This window comes from Haliaeetus leucocephalus, unplaced genomic scaffold (assembly GCF_000737465.1).
Source record: "Haliaeetus leucocephalus isolate CR32 unplaced genomic scaffold, Haliaeetus_leucocephalus-4.0 Scaffold339, whole genome shotgun sequence".
In the NCBI taxonomy this organism is placed as follows: Eukaryota; Metazoa; Chordata; class Aves; order Accipitriformes; family Accipitridae; genus Haliaeetus; species Haliaeetus leucocephalus.
In genome coordinates this window covers 15522816-15548352 of record NW_010972775.1, presented here as the reverse complement: position 1 = coordinate 15548352, position 25537 = coordinate 15522816, and the positions used below count along the sequence as shown (strand labels likewise).

The window sequence follows — 25537 nt, the reverse complement described above, 5'->3', positions numbered from 1 at the left end:
AATTGAGCCGTCGCATCTTTTGTAGACCTGTCATTCTGGAAGTGCACATCATATTCAGAAGGAAAACAATCCTGACACTGCTGCATCCAGCTTTAATCATTTTGCAAATGCATGCTAGAAGAAAAAGGGAAGAGCTGCATCACTTCAAAGGGCTTTCCATTCTTTAGCTTATAACTAGCAATCATATAGAAGAATACTTTCTCTGAAAAAAAAAGCAGGCAACCTCTTTGGGGGACCCCAGAGGAGATCCAAAATAATTGACCAAACTTGCATCCCATTCCCACTGAAATCCCTAAAGAGCTTAAAAAGAAATACACTGCAATATGTTACACAACAAAAATATCTAAACCAGTTAGTGTGTCTCTCTGCATTAAAGAGTTGTTATTACACCAAAGCACACTTGAGTAAGAGAATGATACTGGTCAGAAGAGGCCTCTCCAGAGGTCACCTCTTCCAACCTGCTGCTCAGACAAAGGCCAACTTGGGTTGCCAAGGCCTTGTCTAGGCGTGAGAATTACTGGTGGGACCACAGTAAGACCTTTGGATTGCAAGCAACACGAATGAGATAAACTGATATCCTACCTGGAAAGGGTTTTTCAAGGAAGTGTCCTTTGATGGTTTGGTTGGCTGAGCCCAGCTGGTTGGTGGCCACAATCGTGTAGTTGCCATTATTGTAGTGAGTGGGTTTGTTGAAGAGCAGGCAACCCTCAGATACTTCCCCTTGTTGGTAAAACTCCATGTGGATGATCTCTGTCTCCCGGAGGACTTGGCCATTGTGCAGCCAGTGAAGGGTGGGAGCTGGGTTCCCATGCACTGCAAATGCAATGCAGTGCTCCAGGTGTAGCACAGGCTCCTCCAGAGTTAGGATGCGAGGGGGATCTAGCAGACAAAAACATGGCAGGCTCACAGCACACCTCCACCCACATCATGTCTCCGCGCACCATGGAAATTAAGATTATTGAAAACGCAACCTCCAAAATCCCTTGTTCCTTCCATTTTCCCCATGGATTTCTGCAAATAAGCAGCACTAAGTCACAAGAACCACTCCACGCTCCCCGGAAGGAGGATCTGAACCATAGCCAGCTCTCTTCGGCTTCTCAACAGGGGTACAAATTACCAACAGGGATGGTCCTTTCACCAGCCCAGAAACAATTAAGCTTAGAGTTGCCCAGTCCACACACTAACTGCTGCTCTCCTTCCCTCAAGGGATCACGAGGAGGCTGCCTGTCCCCGTTAAGGAGGACACCACGACGAGCACTGTTACATTACACGTGCGCAAGGTGCCCATGGGAGCTCTCCAGTCACACTGAGCAATTTTGGATTGCATAGCTGTGGAAGCAAACATCCCTCAGCGACTGCCTGTCCTTGGGGGTTTTGACTGCCTGAATATCCCAAAGGACTGCTCACCCGCCGAACACCCTCCAGGGGTGTTTTAATTAAGGGGAGTAGAGTGGGAGAGGGAAAAGAAAAGCAGGACTCCACATGCAATTTATTGCATATGCATTGTCTTCCCGCTGGGACACCCCAAGAATTCAAATGTTGCTCTGCCATCGCTTCTGAAACCCCGTTTACAACGCCTATATGTAAGGTCCCAAACCCCAAGGCTGGCAAGGTCTGAACTAGAAGAATAGAGTTTTGTGCAAAGACAAAGGACACAAAAAGATGAAGGTCTTCCCTAGAACTCTCCTTTTTCTGGTACCATCCAACTTCAAAGACAATCCATGGGGCATCCACAAGGAACAAAAAACAACGCACCAACTTTTGCCCATCTTTTGGAAAAAAAGACAGTGAATTTTTCAGGCAGTGAAGGTAGTAGAAGAGAAAAAGGTGCAGAGCTGGTTAGAGCTGAGCGACATTCTCCCGCCAGCATCAGTTACCCTGAACCACACAGCCATGTCCCAGCCACCTCCTTTCACTTGCAAGCCTAGATCTGCATGTGGCTTGTTCACATCTTCCTGGCAAGGAGGATTCAAAACAGGCAGCCACCTACACGCACAAACCCAGATCTTTTCAGCGTGCAATTACAGCCTGAGTGATGGGACTGGGCAATAAAAGCACGGGTAGCAGAAACTGTCAGCAGCTTAGAGGATTACATGGGTGAAAATAGGCATCAGCATGGTGCTGTTTAAGGTGTGGATGAAAAGACGCTACAATGCAGTGCAAAAAACACCTGCCTGCTGACCAATCACCTCTGAGCTGATCTGAGCTTTGATTACCTCTATTCTTCAATCCATCAATAGTACTTACTGGGAAGAAGATGAAAGCAGTCAAGCATCTGCTCTTCTTTTTCCTATCCCTTGTGACTGCTTTGTCTACAGGACCCCAAGGGTTCTGCACTGCACTGGACATGCAATGTGCGTGAGTTCACCAAGACTAGCCAGAATCATGCATAGGTCTCTGCTCTACCTGGCAAGGCTGGGGGTGGGAGACAGATTTTCAAACTACAGAGTAAGGGCAAATATTACAGACACAGCAACATATAGTAAATCTCAGCTGCTTGAGAGCACAAAGCTGTGTAAACTTCCTCTTAAGGTCAGGTTTGTGCTAAGTTATATTAGAAAGCACAAGAAAGTTTAGCTACTTGCAGCTAAAAGTGAACTGTTGAAATTTGACATGTGCATGTTTACATGGCATTTGCAGTTTAACTTTGTAGGAACAGATCTGGGAGGAAGCACTAGCATCCCTGATATCAGAGGCAAGATTTACACTGGCTTTAGCAAGGGTGACATTTAACCTCCCACAAAGCATCAGGGCAAGCAACTCCGTGTTTGTAAACAGAGTTTTAGTGCCTTTACAGCTTTTCCTTACTCTGCTGGATCTTCCAAGAGATGGTTGGAGAGATGTCCACCACTGGTGTGGCACTGCTGCTCCTCCCCTACTCTAGTGCTCATTTCTACACTAATGGAAGCAGCAGGAAAGCAAAAATATTGATGCTTAAGAGGGAATTGTGCAAGGATGCACCTCCTCCTCCCTGTGTTCAGCTCCTAATCCTCATGCACAAAACCGGTATGTCAAAGGTAGCAAGTGGTCATGCATTCAAATGGTTCCCAGGGCAGCCCTCCAGCCTCTATATTGTCAAGGTCTCTCCACTGCTACTTACAGTAGACAGTGAGCAGCACGCTGGCATTGCTCATCCCCACCACATTCTCGGCAATGCAGGTAAGCAGGAACCCGTTGTCCTCACTGGTGACATTCACCAAGGTCAAATTGATGGCATGAACATTGGTCCAGTTGAGGTTGGTCTAAAATCCCAGAGAGAAATACAGACAGAAATCAGTGTCTGGTGGCTCCTCTCCTCCCCGCTACTGTGGCCAGAAGATGAGGATCACACTTTCCACATAAGATGTGAGAAGGTCTCTAAAATCCAAGGACAGCTAGGACCTGGGTGCAGAGAGGTGTTTCCTCGCTTGATTAAGTGAGGAAACCACATCTTGTAAGAGGAATTACTGGGAGGGGGAGACCCACAGCATTGTAGCACTGATAAACACAGCTTGCCTCTAGAAAAGCTTGTTTAGCTGCCTATTTCAGCTACAGTTATTTCAGACACCCCTGTAAACAGGTAGTTTCATCAGAGGAGACATGAGTTAATTCAATTAGGGAGCACTGAGATATGAAGCTATCTCATCTTCAGTTTCCAGCCATACAGAGGGAAGGTTTTGCTGCTTTCAGGTAGTTGCCAGGTTCTCATGTGGATAGGGTACGGCCTCAATTTTCCTTTGGATACAACCATTTCACATTTCTTATAGCAGTTTCCACCATCTACCTGACCCTCTGCCCTGCGTGCACAGACCTGGGGAACACATGGCAGCCGTCTTGCCCTTGCCACATCAGGCGCAGGCAGCACTGAGGTGCTGTGGCCCCTACCTGGTGTGTGTTGATGGAGTGGAGATCAGCCACCGTCCAGTCGACATCGGGCAGCGGCGAGCCTGAGCCATTGCAGGTGATGACGGCGTTCTCCCCTTCTCGCACTGTCAGGTTCACATGGCTCACACTGATCTCAGGGAGGTCTAGGAGAGCCATACACCAAAGCGCTCAGGTGTGGAGCAGCGTTTGCTATAGTCAGCCACAGGACACATGTGTGGACCCAGATCCCACCAAGCTGTTTCCCAAATCAGCCTCCAGCACCCTGGGATAAGTAGCAGGAGGCAACAGCATGGCCTCACCTTACCAAGTGAAGGAGGGGTATTGGAGATAGGGGGAAACGTAGACACTGGAGATGTGCCAGCTGAACAGACCTTCCCATCACACTTGAATCCAAAAGCTGGTGTCCAGCTCTGGCTGCGCTTCCCTTCACACAATCCCCATCCCCATCTCTTCTACTCCCACAGAAGCTGCTCTTGAGAGCCGTCACCTGGGATAGGAAAGCTGTGTCTGCTGGGAGAGGATCCAAAGTGTTCCCACCTCCAGGGGAAGGTGCACAGAGCACCTAGCACTCCAGCTGAGGAAAAATGTCCCCCTAATTTATAACAATCAAGAGAAGATGACCAAGGATGTGTCCTCATATTAACTGCAGCTCTCCTAATAAAAGGTGCCCTTGTTCTTCCTTGGTGGTGGCAGAGAGATTCACTGATTTATGGTGGCTCTGATTTACTCCACTTCCTTACTTGCAGCCACAGGCGCCAAATATCCTTGCAACATAAAACAAAACAACGCTGGTTGCAAGAGGAAGGGCAAATAGCCTTCTTGCATAGAGGAGGCTTTCTGGGTTGTTCGTAGAGTCAAACGGGGTAGGCAGGGCAGGGGAGAACGGAGCCATGGTCCCCTGCCATCATAGGGCAGCAGCATCATCACGCCAACCCAGAGCCACAGATGGGGATACACCTCCTGTCATTGCCATCAAGGAGTGACACCAAGAGGGAAGCAACATTGTACTGATTTGGGGGATGCCAGAAGAAAGGAGGCAGTGGTCAAGGCCTGGCAAAGCTGCATAGGTGGCAGGAATCAGTGGAGAGGGACATGGGAGGGACACATATCGTCTCTCCAGGTTGAGGTAGTATCACACATGGCCACACCAAGTCACGCCAGCCCTCAGCACCAAAGGACAAAGACAAATGGGGTGTTGTTACAACATCCCTTGAGTCATCTTAATGCCTGAACAGAAAGACTCTCCTCTGGAGGAAAGCAGATCAATGTGGCTCCCTGCCCTTCCAGGTCAGAGGAGGTGCTCACCCTGCACACCAGCACATTCGTGTTCCCAAATCAGTACCCTGCTGTCCCCTAGAGTCTAATACCACCATTGATGGAGTCAACTCTACTCCCTGTCCCTGATCCCTAAGGATTTTTTTTCCCCTCTAATCCTTGCAGATTATTCTTCCCATGTTGGGAGGAAATTACAGCACTCTCTCAAATCTTTTTTGTTCATCCACGTGCAGGCACGCTTTGGCCAATTTCCAGAGCTTAATAAAGGGACATCGTGAACTTGGGGGGGGGGGAGAAGTCATGCAAATCCAAATGTGCGTGCTGTTTGTCTACTACTGCTACAAGAAACAAACCTGAATTCCTAGAACAGAGGACAATCATCAGAAGAAGAAAACCTCTGGTTTTCCTCCTTTTTTCAGCCCATGAGTTTGACAGCTGCTTGCATATAGACAGTTTAATTGTTCTGCTGAAGGTACACCTCCTTCCCCTTACTCTGCAAGGGATGCTTGCCAGTAATGGCAAGAGCAGAGCAAAAACTGACACCGAACAGGCAGCTGATGTGCGAACAAGGTGAAGGAAAATGGGATAACTATTGAACATGCCTCATGTTGCTCCTGGGGCCACTGGACTCTTTTAAACATCAGCAGGAAACAGAAAGAGATATAAAGTCACTCCTGCTTCTTCCCTACCGATATGGGCTTTCAATTGAAAAAATAAAACAAAACAAAATGAATAGAGACATGTATTTCCTAAGAGTAATTACGAAAGATACAGTAGCAATGTCTTTTAACAATATGCTGTTTCTAGGATTTATTAGACAGAGGAAGAGCAACATGAAACATATCTCTTTTCAAGACACCACATAGACTCATCACAGACACTTTGTCAAGCAACAGCATGACAATCACCCAACAACAGCCCCAAATCACCCAATACCTTCACACACACAGAAACAGCAGCCCCACATTACCTAGATAGTCTATTTTTAATCCATAAACTACTCCAATCAGCTTCAATCATCTCATTCTTGACCACATGGTGGGATTCTGCTACACCAGGTTCCCCAAGCAAATGGTTGAACCAGATAGGACTGGACTCCCTCCCAGCACCCTCCTGGCCTCCCTCGTGCCCAGCCCCAGGAGTCCTTACCACACTGGGTGATGTTCATCTCCTGCAAAGGGATGATGGCTGCGTCCATGTTCATGCAGTAGAGCTCCTGGTACTGCAGGTTCGCCTCGCCCTTCTCCTGCCAGAGCTGGATCCAGCGGATGTCGCAGCTGCAGTTAAAAAGGTTCCTCTCTAGTCTCCTACGGGCAGAGAGAGCATGAGAAAGGATGGTGGGGTGGGGAAGGATGAGTGGGACCATCGCCTGGCTCCAGGCTCCCTGAGGAGGACAGCCACCGTGCAGATGCAAGGGGCCCTTCAGAGCTAAGAGAGAATCTCCTCTGTGTTATCTGCCTGGGATCTTCTGGCACTCGTTATTCATGTCTCTTCCGCCTCCAGAGAGACAGAGGTTACACATCCACACGTTCACACAGTCTCCTTCACACACACACACACAAGGTTTTACATCTCCCAGGGCAGCACATGGATACATGCAACGGCTTTCATCACAAGATCTGCACATCTGCAGCTCGGTACCACAGTCATCCAGACACCCAAAACATTCATCCCTCAGCAAAGGAGCAGGCAGCTCCACGCTGCCCTAAAATATTGATTCACATCTTCAAAGCCCACTTCAGTGGGGCTCCAAGACCCTGCTGGGCAAAGCGCACCTCTAGCCCCCACAAGTGCCCTGTGAAGCTGGCAGCTCTTCTCGCAAGTACCTTGAATGAACACAGCCTCCTGGTGACCCTGGACACAAGCTAATGTGCAGGGTATCATGCATTTTAATCAAATCAAACAGCACTGCACTGAGACCCTGCTGACCTGGCCAGGAGAAATGGAAAAAAACACTGCCTTTAATGTACTTCATTTAAAACACACTTACACATAGTTTATATACCAGGAATGTTTATTATAATTGATTTTCCAACCTATTAACCATTTCATTTACATTTTTAAAGCCCTGCAGCTCTCTGTGGAGATGTGAGGAGGGCAGGTCCCAGCAGAGAGGAGAGCCCAGTGCTCAGTGAGGACAGACTGTTACCAACGTGGGTTGCAACAATAACTTGAGCAAAACAGCAGATACAGCCTGAACAAACAAAATATCTCCCCAGGTAACCATGAAGAAGGAGAAAGTAGGGAGCAGAGGAGCCAGCACTGCAAAAGGTGAGCTCAGTCACCCCAAAGCAGAAGGGCATCTCCAAAGGTCAAACCATTGCTTCACAGGTTGCCTAAATCACTCTGTCACACCAGAGAAACTGTTTTTCTGGTCTGTTCCATGTGTTACTGCAACATTTGTGCTTGCTTTTACAAAATTAATTCCACCAACCAACAGGATTTAGAAACAACCTTCCAAACATATGCAGGTGCTATTTTGTCAATACAGTACTGCAAAAGGAGGAGGAGAAGGAGAAGGGATCTTCTGGTAGCACACAAGTGTGTTAAACCTGAACCCTAATGATGCCACTTTGAATCTTTTTATAGAACAAGATGCCATCTGACCTTGGTTTTTTTTTTTTAGAACAAACACCGAGTTAAACTTCACTCTGTGGCTTTTCCTTAGTTCATTTCTTTCCCGTCAAAAGTACATAAACCTTTGCAACACAGGTACAAGGCTCAGACAAGCAACTCAAAGGCCAAAGCACTAAATTTAACAGGCCAGCGCAGATTAGTGCAGTGACTTTGTGGGATTCGAGTTACGAGGCATTCCCTGCGTGCTATGATGGGTACTGCATGGTACTCTTCAGCACAGCCACGTTCTCCTCAGGATTGTCCCAACGTCATGGTATGGCATGTGGATAAGAGCCATGGACTTAGCTAACTTCAGATTGGGTAACCGGACTTGCAACCTGGGACCCAGCAGGGAGCTGGGGAAGCTCAGAGGCAACAGGGGAGAAATTCTGCTCCACTGCAAATACTCCCATGAAACGAGGCTGCTAGGGACAGCCGCTGCCCTAGCACTTAAGGGCAGCTCTGTAAGTAATAGACAGCAGCCTTTCTAGCCCATTGCTAATTCACAAAGGCCCATGAATAATGCAGGAGCGGCAGGCTTCAGGGCAGAACTTGCTCATGACCTGCCCCAACATCAGTGGTGTAAACTTGCTCTAATCGAAACCCCCACGGGGCCTTTTGCACAAATTAACTCCCATCACCAGCTGGATGTGCCGAGTGCCACCAGCACGTGGCATGGCACTGCGGGTGAAAGGGACCCAGATGTGTACACCCATTTTCCTTAACACACATTGCAAAAGTGCTCTTGACCTGCAGGAGATGCCCTCCCTCCTTGCTTGGTGCCTGCCCTGCCAGCCAGTTCTCCAGAGACGTGGGTGGGGATTTCCATGCTCACACTGTCCTGCACCTGCCCAAAAACCTGGACCTCCCTTTCTCTCCTCAGACCACATCCATTGCAGGGATCATTAGACGCTGCAGCTCCTTCTAGCTCTTCTTCCCACAACTTCTGTAACACATCTCCACTACCTATGACCCTCTGCTTGCCGAGATAAATGCACCTTCCCTTCTCTGCAAGGAGGAGGAGCACCTCAAGGACCACAAGGTGCCCTTTGGCCAAAACCCACTGTCAGGCCAGAGGACATCACCATGTGCTGCAGAGACGTCTCCCATCACAGCGGGAAGAACAAAAACTGGTGCTGAAAGGCACAGCAGGACAGCCAAGAGGTCTTCAGTGCTGCCACGTGCTTAATGGGTGCAGCAGCACCACAATGAGAATTAAAGCCAGGGGCTCCTTCTCGTGAGACGAATCCAGCACAGCTTACTCCCGGAGAGGACAAGTAAACCCAAAGGGCATTTTTCGCACGTAGCCTTAGCCTGGAAATGTTGCCAAAGCATCGCTTGGTTACAGGCGCTCAGGAGCCGTGCACACTCCCACACCTTCTGAAGGCCTCGTTAAAACTGAAAATGCCTGTGAGAAATAGCAAGTACCACAGCCACAAGTGAGCTGGGCTCTCTCTGCACAAGCAGAGCTGTTCTCTGCGTGGAGGAGTTGGCACAAAAAGGGACCAAACCTCCACACAAGCCAGAGCTATCCACCAGCCCCAGGCAAAGCAGAGGCTTGCAGCAGGGTGTGCTCTGGGCACAGCTCCTTCATGAAGCGGGCACACGGCAGGGCTTGTGTTTGGAACTGAGGAAAACTGGGACAATCAAGCCCTGCACTGTCATTCAAGGGGACAATGACAGAGTTGAAACCCTAGAGCAATGCGGGCACCAAGTCAACTCTTCAGAGACAGCGATGCTGAAAGTGCCTGGCTGAGCCCAGCTTTGCTCCCCACAGAAAGCTGTACCCACTGCCTCCCAAACTGCCTGGACAACCTACACCAGGGTGGACCAGTGTGGGAGAGGGATGCCATCAGCATCCCAGTACATACTGGGACAGAGAGGACTTCACGCGTAAACAGAACAGATTTTTTTTTCAGGCTAGGCAGCTAAATGAGACACACGCCCTGCCCCATGCCTCCCCACAGCTAAAACAAAGCTGTCTGCTGCTAAAGCCTCTCAGAGGGCCGTGGAGATCCTTGCCATGCTTCTCCTGTCTGTTTTGATTCACATAAAACTGCTGCCAAGGTTTCATACCCTTGCAATTAAAACACTCTCCTACCTCGGGACTGAGACCGCTTCCCTAAGCTTGAGAAACAAAGAGCACCCAGCAGAGAGAGAACAAAATCTATTTTTCTTTTTCATTTCTATTTATTTCCCAGAACCAGGGCTTCTCTTGGCGGTCCAGCCAGAACTGTTATTTCCAAATCCCTGCCAGAAAGGGATGGAATAGAAAGGGAAGAACTCAGACAGGGAGCGACGCGTGGCGTCTGACGGCTGGATTAGCTAATGCAGAGAGCAGGGAAGTATCCACTGTCTAGCTACAACTCTATTAGTGTGACTGTTGGCGGCAATAAGTTTTTAAGCTAGAGGCACAGATGATGTTAAGTTGGACTCAACATTAACGGAGATGCTGCTGTGCCCCATCCCCACCAAAGCCTCTTGCTATAGCATTGCAGAAATCTACTGCAGGGCAAGCTGGCAGGGACTGCTGGTATTAGAAATGCTGATGGGCCGGGCAGAGCAGCAAGATGTTCAGGACTACAAGGTTTTATACAGCTAAAGATGTAATTGGATCCAGAGTCTTAGGTCTTTCCGGGAAGGAATTTCTTGAAATGTCAGCCCTAAGCTCTCTGAGGACATGACAAAGGAAGCCAAGGACATGACAGAGGAAACCAGCTGTGACTTCTGGATAAGAAAGGCTCTAAGTCCGATGTTTATGAGCTGTTGCATGTGTCAGATGCTTCCTTGTGCACACTCAGCTTCAGACTTAGGAGAGCTGTGCACGCATTAGCTTGAGCCTCGCCAGTCAAGGTCAGCCTGTGCTGTGGGAATTAGGGCTGGAGTTACTGGAAACCATTCCAAGCCTTGCTTCTGGCCAGGAAGAGAAAGAGATAATATTCTTTGGAAGTGTGCCTCATTTTTGCCATCCATTCTTCAGTGAGTCAGCAGGGGAAAAGCTCAGCTCTGCCGAACAAGAAAAAAAACTCTGTTTTAAAGCAATACCATCTCCCAGAGCTTGAGATGCCTTGAATGCAGCCAGGCAGCTGTTTCAAGCCCCAAGTTCCCATCCACCTGCCTGGTCTCATAGCATGGCATGATCTTCACATTAGTCACCAGTTCTTTCATCCTGTGTTCACTGTGAGTGGCTTTGTCAGGTCTCATGTTCTCTGGCAATCTCCATGTCACATCAGTTGTAGTTTCTCTCCTCCCAACACTCTCCTGGAGACAATCCTCCCATCGCTTCCCTCCCCGCATGCTCCACTGCTCCGAGCTGCCTCGTTGCAAGTCACGGTTTTGCCTTTGATGACTATCCTCCCTCTGGATCCATGATCACTTGGTAGCACTGGGGCACTGGTACGCAATAGGAGGTGCCTCTGGTGAACGACTGCAGACCTGCACCCGCTTGGCCCACCAGACCTCCCCGTAGACCTAACCCTGTTGAGAAGAGCAGACTCTTGCCAGCACCTCTGTGTCCCTGGGGTCTTCTGGTCTCTCCACAGCCATGCACAAGTGCTGCTGTTCAGCCTGCCTTCCTCAGGCTTGCTGCCTCTGCATCAGTCTCTGCTGCTTACCACTTTCTTCCTTTCCCGAGATGTTTGGCTCAGCTTCAAGTCCTTGGCTGATGTCAGTCTGCAACTCCCTTTCTAGCTTTCACCAGTGCTTCACACTCACTTTATGTGGGCCATGTATTCTGTCTCCTTCCCAGATTCTGGAAGCCTTCTTGGAGCTCAGTGTGCCAAAAAACTGTCTTCTACTCACCCATCCTCTGCATTTCTAAAAAAAATACAATATTTCCCACTTTTGTGCATCCATTACTAATTTCTCCCAATCTTGGAGATTTGCTTTTCCTCATCAACAGGTCCCATCCTTCTAGTACTCAGGACCATGACAACCTCACAGTAGATAACATACGTCTTTAACTTAATTCCCAACATCTTTACATGAATGATTATTCAGAGCCCATAGCTCAGGGTCTGCCTCCACGCTGTCTTCTCTCAAACAAATACAAAGTCCAGCAGGACAGTTTCATGGCCCCAGGGAGGACACTGCAGGCACATCCCCCTGCCCCATTAACACTGACATCCCAGTGGGTATCAGCTAAAACATCCCTCTCCCATCATGCTTTGGGGAACAGTATCGTCACGTTATTCTGGTACTGACCGTCCTACCTGTGTTCACATGGATGGAGGGTCCTTACAGAAAAGGAGCCCAGAGGGGAACTTTTGTCAGGAAGCACCAGTGACAAAGCAATTCTTCAGAAAAAAATAAACTTGACCAGCCCAGCCAACAGCAAGCCAGACCCTGCAGACCCATACATTTGTAGGTCTAAGTTGATCACAAGCTGGTGCCAGAGGGTCATTTGCCAAGACCCCTTTCACAGCATGATGGCAGGAGAGGTCCGGCCCAGTCTTCAGCCCCATGTGGTGCCAAGCCTCCCCACGGGACACTGTGGACACCATGCATCACATCACTGCTGCTTTCCCACCCCGTCACTTCTTCCTACCAACCAGCCCTGCGATCTCCCACATTTCTATCTGCATTACTTCCTTCATCAACTGGGGCTTGTTATCTCCAAGAAAACCACCCTAAGCACCGCCCCACCTGGAGCCAAGTAATTCAAACCTTCCTGTTTGCCAGGCTGCAGAGCTCTGGCCCCAAGTGACTCTACTGATACCAGCCAAAGCCAACCCAATCACACCAGCTTCCCTGTTAGGATCACCATAGCAGGACAACACAGATGTATTCTTCATCAGGTGGGGACAAGTACACTTTGCTGCCCAAACAGCAGCATCTCAATTCCCTTTGTGCTTGGTATTGGTCTTTTGAGCCTGACTTGGGCTGGCAGACCTGGGACAGGCCTGAAGAAACATAATATGACCAGATGAAACAAAGCCACATAAAAACAAGCCCTGTTGGAAGTATTCCCATTAATCTGCAGGCTCGCCATTACCCCAGGCCCCGCCAGTGCCTCTAGCTCAGGACTGCAGCCCCGTTTGCTCCTCCACTCTTGGGTCACAACCATCAATCTGAGTTTTGCCAGACAGTACAATGACAATAAGTAAAGGTCTAAGAATACAAATGACTCATGCTATTAAACTTGAAACCTGAGCCAGGCTTGAAAAATATTTAGAGCTGTAATCAGCGAGGAGACAAATTCCAAATTCAGCATTTTAACTCTGCAAGCCAGATTCCCCATCAGAAGGGCGTTTCTCTATTTTCTAATATCACTATTAGTATTTTTCATTTAACAATTTGACAGAAATAAAATACACTGCAGTAACACCGGTGATAACACACTTACTCCCACTTGAAAGACTGTCTTTATTCTTTCATAAGTCACTTCTAGCTTACAGCTCTATTGATCATCAGTGAGGATGAATGGAGCTTCCCAGGATCCTCTGGGACAAATCCTACATATATATATTTTTTTATACCCACCAAACAACTATTTCTAAAATTCAACAAAACAGGTCATCAGGGCAACGCTCCATTGATTTCATGTCCACTTATTCTTCAAGCACAGTGCTGAATGCTCTATCAATAATTTAGCAGGCTGAAGGCCACCAGAGCCCCAGGAGAGACACTATCTCATCCACATCGGAGCTGGGAGGTGCCTCGATTGCTAGAGAGCAAGGGAGTCATTCACCTAAAAAGCATGGGTGTCTTATAAAGCATGTCCATCAGCTAAAGAAAAACAGTTAGCCCTACCCTACAACAGATGAGGATCAAGTATTTGAGAAGATTCATTCAAAATCTGGCCTAGTAAAGTGTTTCTAATGTGTTCCCAGAGTCAGTCAACCGTTTACTACCCCAAGCATGACTTGTTCATCATCCTGACATTAATTAGCCAGCTGCTGCGAAGTTAAAAGAGAAGCAGTTCTGCTCTGGTGCTCCCATACTAGGGAAACCCTCCCAAGGATGGTGCTGCCCACTGGAGTTTCAGGTAATTATTCACAGGCTTCAAAATAGCTCTATTTGGAAATTGTTCCTCCTCTCAGCCTCCCCTCTTCTCCCAGGAGATACCTCCAGGGCGGGACTTACAGTTCAAAGAGTCGCAGGGTCTGGAAGAGTTGCCATGACAGAGTAGTGAGCCGGTTCCCAGAGAGGTCTCTGAAAATTAACAAGAAAAAAAAAGTAGTCACGGTAAGTAATTCCTCCTGTATGTGGCCCTACCGCCTCCACAGAGCTCATCATCCTCCTCAATGGGGAAGCTGTCAAGCAGTTTAGGACCCTAGTTTAGATTTCATAATGAGAGATTTTAATGAGGACGAACCCAAATGGAAGTTTCTCATTTTACTTTTTTTTTTTTCCCAAAGGGGAAAATGGTTTATATCCTGCTGCAACATTGAGGGGAAAAAAAACAAAAACAAAACCAAACAGAGCAAGATATGTTTGATTCTTGCCCGTGAAACTGGAGCTCAACCAACCATAAGCAGAAAGAACAAGTCTAATTTCATAACTTGAACAGAAAATTAAGTACAAACTTCACATTAAAAATAGTAACAGCCAGGTTCAAATGACAGCACAATGATTATCCAAGGTGTTACCGTATGATCTGCAGTAGCTGTGCGCTTGAAGTGTCCTGGTATGGCTGTGTGTTGATTGCACCCAGAGGTACCACTGCTACAGCAGCCAACAGCTCCCCATCCCTCTCTCCATCTGCCCAAACTTGCAAAGAGATAAACCTCATCTACCTGGGAGAGCTTTGCAACCCAGCAGACATCACCTTTTCAGCTGAAAGCCAGAGAGGATGAAAGAGTGTAAAAGCAACCGAAGTAAAAACAAGAGGGAGAAATGCATTTGGGGCAGAGTGAGCAGAAAGAGAAAAGCCTCAGGTTTCTAAGGGCATGAGAAGATGGTAATAAAATGCTTTCTGTAGCGGGCAGCCTTGCTGGGGACGCCTGGCCAGCCTTAGAGCCACCAGCCGAGAAACCAGCCCATGGGGTGAGCAGAGGGATGGGTGGTCACAAGCTCTGGCAGAAACCCAAATCCTCCCATATCTATGCTGGCCTCCAGAAAACACAGGAGGTGATGTTTCGCATCCTTTGCTGAATGTGTCCAGGCGGGCTGTGAGCAGGCAGGGCAGCTCAGCACGAGGCTGCAGATGTCCTCCTGCCTCTGCCTTGCTCAGTGGAAAGAGTGAACCACCTGGAGGTTCATTAAACCCTCAGCTGGCCAGAGAGGAGGTATGGGACAAGGTGGCACAGAAGTGACAGCAGTCAGCCCAGCTGTGCTGGGCTCAGCCCACAATCCTTGTTTGATTTGCAGAAACATGCTAAAACCAAGAGAGCAAATCCTGGAAAGGCTCCTGCCAGTGCAGGTCTGATGCATGAGGATTTGGGATGAGAGGTTCATTTGTTGCCTTACACCAGGTTGCAGCAAGGGCAGACACACATTGGACAAATGCAGAGGGCACAGCCCAGGGACCAACAAGGGAAAAACAACTCTGGTCCTGTCCCACCTGCTACCAAGCGATGCTGCAAAGCTCAAAACTCTGCAATTAGGAGTGGGGAAGCTGCTGCAGCTCACACAGCAAACCATCATCCCAGAGGCTCTCCACGAGCCTGGCAGAAAAATAAGCCCAACCACCATGATGGCACAGTGCTGCATCATTAAATTCTGGCTCAGCTTCACATCAGACTATCCCGCTGTGGAAACCATGGCAAACCACAGGTACCTCATTTCACATGACTAAGATCCCACCATTCCTACGGCTGTAGACAAACTGCTTCCAGCCTCCACTAAAGTTTAGAAAGGTGGCAAAAATAGCAGGTGAAGCTAAGCAGGAGGAGAAAGAAATATTGCAAAAATCCCTCTTTTATCCACCCCGGAGCACTGAGCACCTGGAAACTTTGCAAAGACAGATGAAAAGTAGGAGGGGAAGGAGAAGCTCGCTGCTACTGAAAAGCAAGACAGTAAACTCCCTCCCCCAAGCCAGGGAGAAGAAGGAAGCGTAAAGGGGGATGCATGAGAGACAGCAAGATGTGGGAGAGAGGCAGAGATGCAGAGGAGGGAGTGAATCTTGCTGGAATGTCCTTTCTCAAAGGTCATGTTTTGCTACATTAGGCAGAAATGTCAGGAGAAAATTGGATTCTGAAAGAGAAGAGAAAAAACAACAGGCTTTCCACGCAAATAAGGGAATCAAAAATAGCATGATCGTGTTATTACAATTTAGGACACAGAGAGATGGAGAAAGGAAACATCCTCACTAATGCAAGGAGCTTTGCCAGGCAGATGTGCCCCGCTTCTCATCTCCTGCAGTCCCTGGAAACCAACGCCTACCACCTCCTCCCCTCAGACAACAAACCACAGCAAGTATTAGGCAAAGAGGAGATGGGTCTTCACTTGCACACATCTGGCAGGAGACTCGGCTCTCAAAGGGCAAAGCCGGTGTCCAAACCGACCTGACCATCAACTTCTGTAGGGCTGGTCAGGGGAACACAGACCAACAGCTCTGTTTCAGATTGGCCAGAACACACACACAGGGACAAACGTGTTTGTCATTGGAAACAGACACCTCAGTTTAAAATGTCAGAAAGGTCCTTGCAATGGACTCTTGCAAAGGTCCCTGATCTCAGCACAGAGACAGAAAGGGGCTGCACACAAACACACATTAAAAATACACCATTTCAGTCACAAAAACTCCAAAAGTCAGGTTTGGGTTTCCACACACAAAGGGTACATCTGCTGACTGCTGCTGCAAAAGATAGAGAGCTCCTACAGAGAAACCTCACTGCACAGCACTGATTTCTCCCCAGAATAGATCCATCCCGCCTGCCGGATGGGGCAGGTTTCCTGGGGAAGATAGCGTGTGATTGTGTAATTAGAGACAGTATCGCAGTACATGCACACAAAGAGATTAAATTACAGCTCCACAGGTGAAGCTCTGAGCTCCGGTGCTTTGTAACTCCTGTTTGGCACTCATGAGGTTCCCCCTGTGCTCAAACCTTGGCTGCGTGCACCGAGTTTCCCAGTATTTTGTAGAGCATAAATAGGGAGGACAGGGGAAAATCAAGGCCCTCCCAGCCAGGACTAGACCTCTCCCAGCTCCAGCTGCCCATTCTGCCTTCCCACTGCTGTTTCCAAGGCTGAAAGTTTGTTGTCATCTCCAAATTCCCATTGTTTGCAGTGACCAGAACCCCCATCCTCCTGTGCCCGTGGCTGGGCAGTGCCAGGTCTCTCCTCCCCAACAGTTTGCTTTCCTCCCCACCCGGCCACTTGTCCCCAGCAGGCTGAATCACACTACCCATTGCTCTCCAGCCACTCCCAAATACTTCTCAGCTATTCTCAGATATTTCCTTATCCATGCCCAGATTTCCTGTGATCTTACTCATTTTCACATTCTCCCATCCTAACCCCAGTGTCACAAGAAGAGCGGCCGCTCCTCATCTCCCCTATTTTCTTCCCAAACATCCTTTGCAAAACTTCTCCCCTTCAACTGGATCAAGAGCCGTTCTACCTATGTAAGGAGACATCCCAGAGCAAAATCAAGTCTTCCAAGCAAAATTTCCCCTTTGACAAAGTTTCTTCCTCTCCACAAAAGGAGAGTGCAGGTGCTCTGTAACAGGAGCATCACCAGTATTTTCTAGCTTGAGCAAAACAGCCTGCTTCACCCCCTCTCTTCCACCACCTCAAACATTTGAGCAGGTTTTTATTGAAACTAGGAGGAAATAATCTAAAAAAATTAATTCAGCCAGGAGCAGACACCCAACAGAAAACTTCAGCCTAAGCAATTAGAATTTGGCAGAGTTATAGGAAAGTGGAAGCAGTCCTGTACTGGAGCATGCCAGACAACCTTTATAACAGCCTATGCATCAGCTCCACCTGTAATAAAATACAGCACATCACACATCGAGGAAACACAGCAGGAGTGAAGTGAAACGCCTTCCCTGTGTATTTCTCAGCAGTGAACGGGAGCCTGTCTCTCTCAGGACAGACCTGCCGTCCACACCTCTAGAACATACTCAGACTGCTTCTTTGGCATGGGACATTTTCTCCATCACTCACACAATGTTATTTTCCACAGAGACAGTCTTTAGAAACAGCTGCCAGGGTCCTTTTTGCCTCCAGAGCAGGTTTCAAAGGAGTTGGGTAGGGAGAAGGGGTTGGATGGATCTCACCTGGGCCAGGTCCAGGAGACAGCAGACACCCAACCCACTCGTGATTCAGGCTCAACATCACTCCGCTCTCCAACTGCCGCAGCAGTCATGCTCCTAAGCCTCCTGCTTTGCAGATGGCTGGCTCATCCCACCATATCATGCCATATCCCTACCAGCCTTCTCCACCAACAACCCCATGCACACCTCAAAGGCAGATGTTATCACTGAGTGACAGCAAAGTCCCAGTCCTTGCTCTCTCCCTCCATCTATCCTCCTCCTATGTTTCAGGAGGGGACACGTGGTGCCGTGCACACTCTCCCACAGGCACTGTGGAGACCTTGCTGGGGACCGGCAGGGGAGGGGAGGTGAGCATTGCCATTTTGTCCCAGCATGAGTGACATATGGGGCCATGGAGGTACATCTGCTGAACAAGTTCCTGTGTTTAAAAAGGGATGAGTGGGCGTGGGACAAAAAGAGGAGTCTGGATCCCTGCGGCCCAGAACAAGTGGACTTCAGTCCAAGAGGAGACGGCATGTTTTCTTTCCCCTCAGTTACCCAGCAGCCAAAAGTGTTTCCACTATTAAAGCCATTTTTATTCAGCTAAATTAAGCCAGTTGCCTCATTAATGACACCAACAAGCAGGAGCCCCTGTAATTAAACTGTAAGCTATATTATGCAGTTCAGCCCAACACAACAGCAGAAACGCTGCTGCTGAGGAGGGACCCTCTGCGCCTGTCCCTCCTCCGCACATCGCCATCCTCCACTTGCCCTTGTTTCCTACCTGACACATTTACTTCTGCATGGAAGAAGTTTTTCACACGTCTTAATAACACAGTGCCACTCTGAAAATCCTGATTGGGATTAACTGGGCAGAGCAGCTGGGGCTGAGGGAGCACGAGCGACTGCCTGCCAGAAATAAGAGGCAAGATGCACATCCTCAGCTGTGGCCCACAGCGCTGGATATGCCAGTGGCACCGCGTGGGACTCCCTTGATATGCCCTGGGATCTGGGCACAACAGGTGCTTCCCATCATCTCACAGCTCACTGCACCCTTGGCCAGGTGCTGGTGGCCACAGAAGAGGAAAATGTCAGCAGCCTTGCATGCTGCTGTAGGTGTAGGGGTAGCTCCATGCAGACTTCATTTCTGCAGCAAGCAAGCTGCTAAAGCTTTGGGTTTGAACCAGAGAAATGCTGGAAAGTCACTCTGGGGCTTGCTCGTCCCTGCCAGATAACTTCAGTGACCTCTAAAAGCAATGTTACACTCCCCACTGCCCGCCCTTCCCTCCCCTTCCCCCTCCCTCCTTTTCCTGTTTAGTAAGCAGCTTTGCTCATTAAGGGAAAAAATGTACTGTCCTCCCTTAATGAATGTGCTAAAATTACCCCAGAAAGTCCCAGAAGCTGTGGCAGTACAGGCCTCCCCACAAATCAGGCTCTGCAAATATTAGACTCAATTGAAATCTCCGATAGCTCAGCACAAAGCCCCAGCAGGATGTGCTTGAGATAGAGCCTGCAAAAGCACTGGGCAATGCCAAGCGCATGCAAGCCTCGCATGCCTGGAAAGCGGAGTTAGCAGAACAGGACACAGTGTTAAATTGGTCAGCTTGAGATTTCATAGCTGCCAGCAGTTCTCCCATTTGTGCTCTCTGTCTGGGCTCAGCACCAGGACATGTATATTGGTGCTATGGAGGAGTAAGACAGCCGTGGTCTGGCATTACCTACAGTCCAGTTCTGCTCCTCAAGCAGCCCCTTGGCAACACCCAGGTCTTTACTGACCCCAAACACAGCAGAATCAAAAAGCCTCCGCTATTCAGTCTTACTTTGTGAGTTTGGACAGTGTAGCTAACTCTCCTTTCTCGCCTCCACGGGTACTGTCCTATGCCTCGTAAGGCTTGTGTCACACTGCATGTCCCACAACGTTATCGTCTCATTCCCCCCAAATTATTTCTTGTTCTAGGGCTAGAGCCAGAATTTGCAATAATTTCCCAAACTCAAAGCATCCTGCATCAGAGGATAGCAAGAGACCATCACGGGTGACACATAAGAAGAGATCCTGCCACTCCATGTGCACACCCACTAGCCCTGGACGTGCGAAGCCAGAGGAAGAACCACCAACCCCTCTGTATTTCCCAGCTGCACGACCTTGATTTGTAAAATCCCAACTGTCACTGAACAGGGCTGAAGGAGGAGGAAGGGGCTGGTCTCCTGCATTGTTCTTTAAACAATAGCATTACAAAACAGAAGTTGCAGAGCAAGTGGGAAGGCGTAAGGCACCACGCCTCCATCACAGGGCTCCAACGGCCCGTGCCAGCGACACATCTGCCCCACGCCTCTCCTCCCACTGCCTTTGCCAATGCAGCAAGCCATCTCCTGCTGCTGCCTTCATCACAGCCCATCCCAAAATACTTTAAAGGCCATCTCCAACCCCATGATGTTTCCACACCCTCCAAGTCATCTCTTCTGAGGCATCTCCCAGCTGCATGAAGCTTTTTTTGGAGACAAATCACCCCTCAGAGGTATTGTTGCTCACAGTTTTGGTTCAGCACACAGTATAGATGGAAAGTCATCAGCAGATGTGTGTAATATTATCCCCTATGCTTCGAGGCAGATCAGATGTGGGGATCTGGCCCTCTGGACTACACTCACCTCTCCCTTGTTGTGTGCAGTTTTCATTGCTCTTCTCCAAAGACATTTGGGCAATCAGAGGACTCGAGGAAAGGTTAAAAGCTGGGTCAGCCCTGCAGTTGCTTTCCCTTTGCCTACAAGCTGCCCTGCAAGGCAGAGTCCAGCAGCATCCATAGAACATGCCAGTCTTCTGCTCAAGGAAAAGAAAAATCAACCTGCAATGGCAAGAGCCCTTCCCCACAGCTGCCCTCCTGCAGCTGAGACATCCTCAGGGCTGCTCTGTGCCCACCCCATCTCTTCTCTCCCAAACTGTAGTAATTTTAGATCCATTAGGCCTGAAATATAACTGTATGCTGGGCTTTTCTCCTGCTTCGGCAGGCAGAAATAATACTGGAGATGCGTGCCTATTGAGAACAAGGGTTGCCAGCTGACAGCTCCAGTGAGGGGTTGGGTTTATCCTGCCTGTTTGCTTCAAATTGTATGTTTCTTTGAGCAAGGAACAGAGAACGACTGGGGAATGCCTCCTACTCACAGGTTTCCAGTGGACCTAGAGCAAACCCAATCGCTCTGTGCAAGAGAAGAGAACTCTGTGCTGTGACAAGGCACAGCTCAAGAAGACAGCGTAGGAAGAAGAGTCATGCCCAAGGGGCATTTCCTAGCATCTCCAAGTATGCAGTGACACCAGTCCCCAAACATGTGCCCTCTCAGGCTTCCACATGTTTCCCACCACCTCTCCCTTGAATATACTGAAGCAGCAAGGATAGGTGCTCAGGAGGTACCACCCCAGCTGGGAGATCACCCCAAATGCACAGGCAGGCACTGGGAGAGCTGGACAAGGTCCAACAAGAGCCTCAACTTCAACACATTGAGCACAGATGCGCTGGGACAGGGTCTGGTCTTCCCTTTCCCTCCTGAACTAGGACTGTGCTCTCAGCTGTTAGAGGGCTCTTGCATCAAATTTATATTGAAAAAAAAAAAAAATCCCCACCTACTTGGATGCCCAGAAATCAATGAGCCCTGAATAATCTCAAACACTGCTCTTGCAGGGGTTTAGTAAAGAGAGAAGTAATAGCTGGGCCTGAGCCCCAGTTTGCCTGCCTCAGGGAGGGGTGCCAGAGGCTGCGATGGGCTGGGACAGTACCAAGTGCTCTGCAGAGCTTCTGAAGAAAGGAAGGGGTGCAAATATGAATATATATATATATATACACACACACACAGATATATCTCCTAGCAATAGCAAAACAACAGGGCATAAGGCAGGCTAAGCTCTCGGCAGACACTGCTAAATGGTTTCCAATTAATTAACTGATTACATGATAGAACAGAAGGGGATTCAAGTGAGTGCTGTTGACCTTTAAGAATAATTAATATCATCAGGATCGCAAAACTCATCCAAGAAAAATAATTAGGAAGATTCTAGTATTGCCTCCAAAGCCACATCGAAGGGGGAGAGGAAGGTTCTGGTTAATTCAGAGGCACAGTTCCCAAGTATTAGCTAGCAAACCCATTTCTTCCTTCCACTTGCTTCCCCCCGCAGAGCTCCCACACACACATGCTTCTTCCCTACCCCAGTCAACCCTCCCTCTCCTCTCCAGATCTATTTTCCCCATCCGCCTTCTCCATTTCAACCTTCTTTCCCAATGACTCCTTGCTCCAATCCTTCTCCAACCCTCTCTCTCCAGACTGGTCCCTGTCCCTCCCACAGCCACATCCCATCCCCTTCTCATCCTTGACCAGCCCCAAGCTCCACTCTCTGTCTTCGTGTACCTCAGGAAGGAACCCTGGTCCTTCCATATGACATGGATCCATTTCTTATCTCCAGTTACCACTGGCAGCTTCATAGGCTGACAGAACGCAAGTGCTCCATGTAATCGCAAAAAAGCTCTTCCCTTCTTTTCCTCAGTAGTCAAATCCATCACAGAGGCTGGTCTGGGAAGCAGATGTGAGCAATGCACAAAGATGGGGAACTCTTGACTCCCTTTTCTCCCCTTACACCTCACCAAGCACATGAATACTCCCACCTCACTATGTTTTCCTTGCTTCTTATTTCCCAGCTGACTTGGCCCACAGGTCCTGCATGGGAGAGGGGCTGGAAAGCCACTGAGCCAAGCAGGAACTGCAGTGGTGTGCTTTGCAGGGAAGGTCACTTGAACGCACTGGAAGGGAGGTTGCATGAGCAGCCAACATTTCTTGTGAGGGAAAAGTAAAAAAAAAAAAAAAAAACACAAAAAAACCCAACCACCCACAGACCTGGAATGAAACCCACCTTTGCAGCAAATAAATAAATTTCCTCTGCTGCTTATTATCGTTAAAACTTCTGTGGCTTGACACTTTACTAAATTATAGATAAAAGGAAAAATGGTCTTCCTGGGCTCAGAAAAGCAGGCTGCTGCCAAGGAGCTGTGTTTACACCAGCTAATGAAAAGAAAGCCTGCCATGAGCCTACAGCACTCACCCCACCTCTGCAGGGAGCAGAGCTACCTGCACCCATAGCACAGGGAGCCTGGAAGCAGCAGCTGGACACCACGAGGGACCAGAGCTGGTGAGCATGCAGGGGCAGTGGGCTGGCATGGGGAGGTGCACCTGTGGGGAATATGGGACTGATGGGACCACGCCGTCAGCCAGCAGAGATGGCAGCTGCCACCTCCCATGCTGTGTTGAGGCTCCTGGCCACAGCAGGAGGTGAGGCTGACATGCTCCAGCTACACCTCATCAAACGGCAAGAAAAACACTCAGCCTAGGAGACAGACAGCATCAAGCAGGGACCTGCCTCACACTAGGCTGCTGCTTTCCTCCAGGGGCCTGTGGGGTGGGGATGGGGAGCAGGGAGGCAGCAGATGCCGGGAGCGCACCTGAGCATGGGCATAGACTTTTGGGCAGAAATGCTTCTGTTTCCAGCAGCTGAGCAGACAGGGAGGAGTAATGCTCTAAGCAGAGCCCTGCCTGCAGCTACACCTGGCTGGGGCTGGTTCTAGGCTGCAGGCAGAGAGGTCAGAGCTGATTTGGCAGCAGGAAGGCCCAGCTGCAGGCAGAGAAGACAGGAGGCTGGGAAGCAGGGAAGCTCAGCTGGAGGCTGGGAAGCAGGGAAGCTCAGCTGGAGGCTGGGAAGGTTGGCATTTGAGTTGGAAGCCTGGAGGCCGGCGGGGCAGGCAGGGATGTACCTCATCACAGCCCCAGGCACACTTGGCTGAGGGGGACAGGGAACTGTTGGTGACTTAATACAGAGTCCAGCGAAGCCTACTTGCTACATTCCTTGCTTATAACCACCCCAAAAGCAGAAACATGTTTTGTCTTTGACAATTAGCTGTATCAAAACCAACAAGAATATCTAGACACGGCAGTTACATTTTTCCTGTTCTTCTCAATACATGATGTACTTAAAAAGGAGAAGTATCTTTCACCCACCCTTTATCTTCAAATATTGGTCACTGTGAGGAATATTTTCAAGTGAAAAGACTAATCACCATGAAGCACCGAGTGCTTCAGACTGCAGCAGGCATTCTTTCATTATTCTGAGACAGCAAATTACCCACAATTATCAACACGCACAACTGGATACAACAAACATTTAGCCAAAGCCCACGGGTTGCAGTTGCAGTGAGGTTGGATGGCAGATCTCCTAGAGAACTACTCATGTGAGAAACCCACAGACAGCAGCTGGGTAGCAGTGCTGCAAGACAACTCCATTCATGCTGCAGAGCAAAGCCAGTGCCAGGAGCCACTGCAGTTCAGAAAGTTTGTACTGCGTCTGTCAAACAGGCACCTCGGCAGACTGGCTTCATAGCAGGAGAGATGGAGGAATAAAGGCACCGCTGGCAGTACAACCAGGCTGATCACCCCTCAGGTGGGCTCACACCTGATGGCTTGATCCAGCTTGCACCTGCAGCCAGGTGTGCACAGCCACTGCTCCGCTCACTGCCCTGGGGTGCTTGGCTAGGCTGGAAGGGGAGTGAGTTTGTTCTAAGAGAAGGGCAAAGGAGACAGGGGCTGCGTGCAGGGGGGCCAAGCTGCACATCGAGGCTGAGCAAGAGGTAGGGAAACCAGGAGGCTTCAGTGCAGGCAGGGAGGTTGGATCAGAGGCCAGTCTGCAAGCAGAGAGGCAGGGAGGTCCCAGAGGCCTGCACAAGGCTAGAGGCCAGGGCCCACGCCGCAGGCAGGCTGGCTGGGGCTGGTTCTAGGCTGCAGGCAGAGAGGTCAGAGCTGATTTGGCAGCAGGAAGGCCCAGCTGCAGGCAGAGAAGACAGGAGGCTGGGAAGCAGGGAAGCTCAGCTGGAGGCTGGGAAGCAGGGAAGCTCAGCTGGAGGCTGGGAAGGTTGGCATTTGAGTTGGAAGCCTGGAGGCCGGCGGGGCAGGCAGGGAGGCCCGGGGGCCCTGTCCGTGGTGCTGAAGCGCGGCCCCGCGGGGCGCACGGTGCCGGGCACGGCCCCACCCCACGGGACACGCGTGGGCACCAGCAGAGCTGCCTGAAGAGCAGTCCTGGGAAAGGCCACGCACGACCTCACGGCATGCTGGAGGACAGCAGACACGAAACACACTCATCTTCAGTCACTAGCAAGTCTACAGACACGGTTACCCACAGGCCCTGGGGAAGACAAACCCCGGGCTCTTACCGGCAGCCTTGTCAATATCCCCACAGCCTCTTGCATCCGACCTAATTCACAGCTCATCCCTTCACAAATACAAATGAGGGGAGGGGGCTGGTGGGAAACTCCACCCCCTCGCCCAGTTTTCTAATAAAATTTTATAATTCCAATAAAACACATGACTGCCTAACTTAGGACATTTAAATTCTTGCCTAGGCACACACCATCATGAATTAATGTCCCGTCATTCATGCCCTGTCATATCTTATTGCTCAAATAACATATGACTTTAATGTTTCTGTTTTTCTGCCCTGGTGCTTATTGCCTGTACATCAAAAAGGAAAAATCAGCCCTGCAATCATACTGTTAGTAAACTAATATCATGGAAAGAAAAATCCCAGGTGAGATAACTTGTGCAGTCACTTAACTTTCACT

General features: G+C 49.3%; 1 protein-coding gene across 3 annotated transcripts in view; it reads right to left on the bottom strand.

Moving 5' to 3' along the window:
- NTRK3 (neurotrophic tyrosine kinase, receptor, type 3) overlaps positions 1 to 25537 on the bottom strand; it is a 219676-nt gene that overhangs the window by 150359 nt on the left and 43780 nt on the right. For all 3 annotated transcript variants that reach the window (XM_010571984.1, XM_010571985.1, XM_010571986.1), the window contains exons 4-8: positions 13840 to 13908; positions 6289 to 6446; positions 3865 to 4007; positions 3101 to 3242; positions 583 to 879 (exon numbers count right to left, since the gene is read on the bottom strand). In XM_010571984.1, coding sequence (XP_010570286.1) covers positions 583 to 879; positions 3101 to 3242; positions 3865 to 4007; positions 6289 to 6446; positions 13840 to 13908 — 809 coding nt within the window. The remainder of the gene's footprint in view (positions 1 to 582; positions 880 to 3100; positions 3243 to 3864; positions 4008 to 6288; positions 6447 to 13839; positions 13909 to 25537) is intronic.